The 6,584-nt window shown below is 49.3% G+C and overlaps 1 protein-coding gene across 1 annotated transcript; it reads left to right on the forward strand.

The window, feature by feature from the left end:
- The first annotated feature begins 719 nt into the window (after positions 1 to 719).
- On the forward strand, positions 720 to 5,575 carry NR0B1 (nuclear receptor subfamily 0 group B member 1). The gene is made up of 2 exons (XM_077887603.1): positions 720 to 1,925; positions 5,222 to 5,575. The coding sequence occupies exons 1-2, from the start codon at positions 755 to 757 to the stop codon at positions 5,464 to 5,466; spliced, it is 1,416 nt and encodes a 471-aa protein (XP_077743729.1). The 5' UTR covers positions 720 to 754; the 3' UTR covers positions 5,467 to 5,575.
- Positions 5,576 to 6,584: the final 1,009 nt, after the last annotated feature.

A 6,584-nucleotide genomic window follows, 5' to 3' on the forward strand; every position in this document is an offset into this window, starting at 1 on the left:
ACATCCTGGTCACTCTTGCTCTTTAATACATAAAGTGGGTGTTCATGAATATCAACTGAATCAAACAAAACGCTTATGACTGCATCCTTAAAGCAGCGCTTTTCAAAATGTAAAGGGCATGCAACCCCCACTCCCCTCCCGCCCCGGGAACCTCATTAAAATGCAGATTCAGAGTCAGAAGGTCTGGCTGGAGACCGAGGTGGGGCATTTCTAGCAAGTTACCACGCAATGCTCTTATCGCTGGTCCGTGGTCTTTACTTTTCAAGTTCCCTGAAAACGAGACTTCCCCATCCATATGGAAAACATAAGTCATAGAAAGTTTGAGCACTTAATGAAAGTATTCAACGATGGCATAGAAATAGATGGTCCCCGTTTAATGAGGCGCGCCTGCCCCTCCAATAAAGGGAGCAAACGAGATGCCAGGTTTCAGTGAAAAGAGTTGGAACCCTGCCCCCGGATTATCTGCTACCTCCTCTGCGCTCTGCCTTCCAGAGGCAGGGAAGGGTGGAACGAGAGGAACGGAGTGTCCAGAAGCTCCCATGCCTCCGCCCCCCCTTCATTCTCAGCCTTTAAGGAGCATCTGCCCCTTTTTAACCGCTGAGGTCAAGGGCGAACACTCCCGAGCACAGCGCCCGCGCCCCCCTCCGCGCCCTTGCCCTGGCGGAGACGGCCGACGCGCGTGCGTGCGCGCTTGGTATAAATAGATCCCAGGCGGCCGCCACCGGACAGAGTCGGGTTCCGGGCACCGCGGGCCATGGCAGGCGAGGACCACCAGTGGCAGGGCAGCATCCTCTACAACATGCTCATGAGCGCCAAGCAGACGCACGCGGCCCCGGTGGCGCCCGAGGCGCGGCTGGGGGGCGCGTGCTGGGGCTGCTCGTGCGGCGCGGAGCCCGCGCCGGGCCGAGGGGCGCTGCCGGGGGCGCGGACCACGGCGCTCCTGTACCGCTGCTGCTTCTGCGGGGAAGAGCACCCGCGCCAGGGCAGCATCCTCTACAACATGCTCACGAGCGCCAAGCAGACGCGCGCGGCTGCGGAGGCGCCCGAGGCGCGGCTGGGGGGCGCGTGCTGGGGCTGCTCGTGCGGCGCGGAGCCCGCGGCGGGCCGAGGGGCGCTGCCGGGGGCGCGGACCACGGTGCTCCTGTACCGCTGCTGCTTCTGCGGGGAAGAGCACCCGCGCCAGGGCAGCATCCTCTACAGCTTGCTCACCAGCGCCAAGCAGACGCACGTGGCGCCGGAAACGCCCGAGGCGCGGCCTGGGGGCGCGTGGTGGGGCCGCTCTTACAGCGCCCAGGGCCCGGGGGGCAGAGAGCAGCTGCCGGGCCGGCAGGCCGTGGCGTACCTGTCCCGCTGCTGCTTTTGCGGGGACGAGCACCCGCGCCCCGGCAGCATCTTCCACCGCTTGCCCGCGAGCGCCAAGCAGACGCACGCGGCTCGGGAGATGCAGCCCGCGGCCCCCTGGTGGGACCCCCGGTGTGACGCGCAGCGCCGAGTGGCCCTCAAGAGTCCACAGGTGGTCTGCGAGGCCGCCTCGGCAGGCCTGTTGAAGACGCTGCGCTTTGTCAAGTACTTACCCTGCTTCCAGGTGCTCCCTCTGGACCAGCAGCTGGTGCTGGTGCGCAACAGCTGGGCGCCGCTGCTCCTGCTCGAGCTGGCCCAGGACCGCTTGAACTTTGAGACGGTAGAGACCTCGGAGCCCAGCCTGCTGCAGAGGATCCTCACCACCAGGCGGCGGGAGACCGCGGGCGACGAGCCGCCGCCTCCGACCCCGCAGCCGCCCCCCTTGGTACCGCCGCGCGAGGCCGGGCGTTTGCCAACGGCCGCTGAAGTCCAAGCCATCAAGTGCTTCCTTGCCAAGTGCTGGAGCCTGGACATCAGTACCAAGGAGTACGCCTACCTCAAGGGGACCGTGCTCTTTAACCCGGGTAAGTGCGAGACCTCGGGCGCGGGCTTTCCTCCGTTCAGAAAAACTCCGGGCAACGGCTGGCCGAGGCACAGGCACTTAAGAGTTTTCGGTGGTCAGGGGAGGGTCGGGGAACCAGCGAAGAATCTCGAGTAACTCAGCAGAGTTGGGGGAACTCCAGAAAGCACTCCTCGTGGGTGGGCTGCGGTCAGACGCAAAACAGAGAGCAGGGGGATTGGGTGATGGAGTTTAGTACTTATCTCTCTCCCCCTTCTGTTACTAAGGAAAAGTTGGTGCCATCAAGGCACAGGGCTGGTCCTCCTCTAGTCTTTTAAATCCAGTAGTGTAGCTATAAAAAAAAAAAAAAGCGCACAACTTTGTGTTCACTGCAAATCCTGCCACATGTCTTTCTGAAACCCAGTTCTGAGGTGAACTACAACTTTTTGTGAAAGGAAATCTATTCAGGCTCCTAAGAAAGGAAAGCTTTGTTAAGGAGTCCTGGAGTATCTCCCAGGGACACTGTCATGCAGGACGCTGGACTTGCCTTTCATGGGACTGCTTCTGAATGATCAGGTTTATGGTCCTAAGCAGCTGGACTATGTCCTCCTCAGTGTGTCCGTATCAGGGTACTAAGGGGGCAGGGAAAAAACACTAGGGACTGCCAGCAGGAGCACTGTCTTTTAGAACTTGCAGAGACCCTAGGGACCTCCTCATCAGGCCCCTCTGCCCTTCACCCTGACTCCATCCCATTTGCAGATTAGGTAACCTAGTCCCAAGTAACTTTACTCCACAGTAATGGCCAGTGAGTCGTGGAACATGGATCTCCCAGCCCCCATGGGATGTCTGCTGCACACACTTTCAAGTTGTCTGTTAGGTGCTGGACACTGCCCCCCACACACCAACCACATCATGAGAGAACATCTCCATGGGCTACCCAGCACCTTTTCTTGAGTATGTGCCATTACTAGAGCTGTCTTTGACCAGAATCCCTCCAAAAGGGTCACAAGTGGTCACAAAGTTTCCAGGCAGCTTGAGTTGGGATAGTTTGTATAATGCTCCCTCCACACCTTTTCCCTCCCTAACACCAGGAGTCTCTGGTTATGCTCCTGCCTAGCATTTTGTGAAAGGGCACAGAGCAGTATCTAATAGGATAATATTTCATTCAGAACTCACATTTCAAGACCTAGAGACCACAGCTCATCCCAGGGATCACAGTAAGTCACCTTTTGCTTATATTGTTGTTTTCCAAACTTGGCTGTGCATAAGGGGAGGGGGGCACTTTTTCAAAGTCTTACCAGGCTCCTCCCTTGGAGGTTCTGATTTGGTAGCTGTGGTCCAGGGTCTGCAAATCCGCATTTGTAGTAAGTGCCCAAGATGGTTCTTCAGATCATTCTTCAGCCAGTGTTCTTTTTTTTTTTTTTTTCAGCCAGTGTTCTTAAACATCTACCATGTGCCTAGCTCTGTTGGAATATAAAAGAAAGGCAGGGGCTCAGCTTCTTGAACTTTACATTCCACTAGTTTCCCTCTTTCCCTCCACCCTGTTTAGCATACTCTGGTCATTCTCTCTCTCTCTCTCTCTCTCTCTCTCTCACACACACACACACACACACACACACACCTCCCTTATTCTATCTAGTTCTCTGAATCCTCTCACTGTGACTTTAATCAGCTAAGCTAAGTGTGTTTTCAACACAAATGCACCTGCTAAGTGTGTGCCTTTTCTTAGATGTTTATCCTTTTGTTGTGAATCCTCTGATCTTTATGTTTAAACACTTTTTTAAATTGTGGAGTCCATCTGTCCACATTTTCTCTTTCCTGAATTTACTTTATGGGCATACCTTTTGCAAGGAGGCGGTGGGGGTGCAGTGAAAAAAGGAGAGTATAGTAGGAAAGCAGAGGAAAGTGACTCGGAAACTGAGGAGTTCACTCAAGTTTTAAGGAGCCATGAATCCAGACCTAGAGGAGCTTCACAGTCCTGGTGGAACTTCTTGCAAGCCTCCTCTTCCTCTCATCAATGGAATCCACTCAAATGGGGTCTCAAGTCTGGATAGTGACCTTAGGGAGTAGGGGGGTAATGTATGGAGGGGGGCAATTGGAAATAGAATATGGAGTACAGATGTGGCTTAATTTCATTCTCACTTTATCAGACATGTTTGCCTATGATAGGAATGGCTCGCCTGTTACTATTTTTTAAAGAATACCGGCTGGTCCTGCTACTCTGTTGGTCACCATATTGTTTTTGAAATACTTTACTGCTGGATTTTATAGGAAAGGGAAAGAAAGCGATTGCCATCTTCACTGACATTGTTTAAACAGCACAGTAAGTTGGTCATTATTTAAATACAAGTTAAAGAACTTTACAGTAATATTACTGTCCTGCAGGATCAAAGAACTTTTAAAAGCAGCCTCCTCTTACCACAGTCTTTATACAACTTACAGGCACATTATCTTTCCTACATTGTATTTCATTCACTTTTACCAGAGTTATCACACTATCCTGCAAGAAGGTCAAGCATTCCCTGTTTGAAAAGTTACTTTTGAACCTGTTGAAAATGAAGATGTTTGCATATTTTTAACTTTTTAATGCCTGTAAGACAGTGCTTTTAAAGACCTCTTTGTTTAGTATTTTTAAAAAGATGCTTTTGCAATATTCATTAGAGTCAGTTTTTAAACAATCTTCCCCAAGACAGAAATCATGCTACAAGGAGCTAAATGGTCAGTATTATCTCTGAAATTACTATGGGACTCAAGACTAAAATCAGCCTATAGGCCAACAATTAGAATGAGACTCACAAGTCACTATTTGTGGCTGTGAAGTTTACCACCGTCAGCTAGGTAATCATGGTATTGCTGTGGGAAATTCTACAGAAGATGGTGAAATATTTGACATCTGGCAAAACCTGTAGTCATTCTACAGTAGCCTGCTTTCCCATAGGTAAAAGGTCAAGGTGCTCACTTCTTGAAGTAATCTTAATGTCTTCCTATGTGTACAGTGAACTAGAGCCATAATTCATTAAATGATACTCTACTGTCCTAGTGAATAAATGTGCATATGCTGGCTCAAGGCCAGCAGTTTTTAAAAGTGAGGATACAAACACAGTGCCTATAAAATAACTAAATGGTATTTCACTCTCCCAAGCATTGCTTCTAAAAGCTTATAACTAGTGCGGCATTTTATCCTTGTTCTAGAGAGCCCTCTTAAGCAGGAAGCTTTGGACTCTTGTTTAATGTGGGAAGGGGCAGAAACGGATGCGCAAAGGATGCCAAGTGAGCTGTTCACCTACAATAAAGAGACTTTGCTCCCTTTTTCTCCTCCAGACCTGCCAGGCCTTCATTGCGTGAAGTACATTCAGGGACTCCAGTGGGGAGCTCAGCAGATACTCAGTGACCACATCAGGATGACCCACAGGGGGTACCAAGCCAGATTCACCGAACTGAATAGTGCCCTCTTCCTGCTGAGATATGTCAATGCTGATGTCATCGTGGAGCTATTCTTCAGGCCCATCATTGGTTCGGTCAGCATGGATGATATGATGCTGGAGATGCTCTGTGCAAAGTTATGAAGGCATGGGGGCCACACAGGTGCAGTTCACCGTGAAAAAATATAAGGAGCCAGAGGCAGAAGAGTGTAAAAAAAATAATGCCAAATAAACTTTCTTATTTTTATATGCATATTTTTGTATTCAATTAAAGAAAAACTTTAGTTATAGACAATTAGAAAATCCTCTGATCCATACTGTTTGATCATGAAGGAACACATGTGCCAACAGGTGACACTTCTCTGTACATCTCCAAGGAAGGAACAGGCTACTACTCTAATAAGCTATTATCATACCTTTAGTGACTCTCTCCATTGAATCTGCTAAAATCAAATTTATAATACTAAATTATAATAAACATTACGATGTTGACCATTGATTACAAAAAAAATTCAGAGCTTAAGCAAGGCCTTTACAAATATAAAAAACTGGGAGGATCCCTGGGTGGCTCAGCAGTTTAGGGCCTGCTTTTGGCCCAGGGCGTGATCCTGGAGTCCCGGGATCAAGTCCCGCATCGGGCTCCCTGCATGGAGCCTGCTTCTCCCTCTCTCTCTGCCTGTGTCTCTGCCACTCTCTCTCTCTGTGTCTCTCATGAAAATAAAACCTTAAAAAATATCAAAAACTTAGCCAACGTAATCAAAAATTAAGTTACCTTTGGAGGTGGCATCAGGACATTTAATATTATGACATGTCAGGATTGGCAAGGGTTGACTTGGCTCTCTCTTCACTTCCGCTTCCACTGGCTGTGTAGAAGGCTGTCCTTGTACCAACTGGAGTTAAGTGGCAATCTGTGATCACAGAGACACCTGAAAGTAAAGTCAGAGATTTTCAGAATTTTCGTTTGAGACTTTATACAATAAAGTTCAACAAGAAACTTGTATTCTATAAAGAGGCATTATAGTTTTAGGAAGCGCAACATTGTTATAAACCCCTAATGGTATCTCACCCTTCAGATACATATATAACTGTCATGTTGAACAAGCAGGGCATAGAATCATAAAGTGACTTTACAGGGGCAGCAAGAGTCAACAATAATCTGTAGAACCAGTTCTTCCTTCTCCCTGGATAAAGCTTAGGGCACTAAATGTTTATTCACTTATAGGTAATAAATTTCCTGTTAGTGATTAATACATCTAAGCCCA

Source organism: Canis aureus, chromosome X (assembly GCF_053574225.1).
Source record: "Canis aureus isolate CA01 chromosome X, VMU_Caureus_v.1.0, whole genome shotgun sequence".
NCBI lineage: Eukaryota > Metazoa > Chordata > Mammalia > Carnivora > Canidae > Canis > Canis aureus.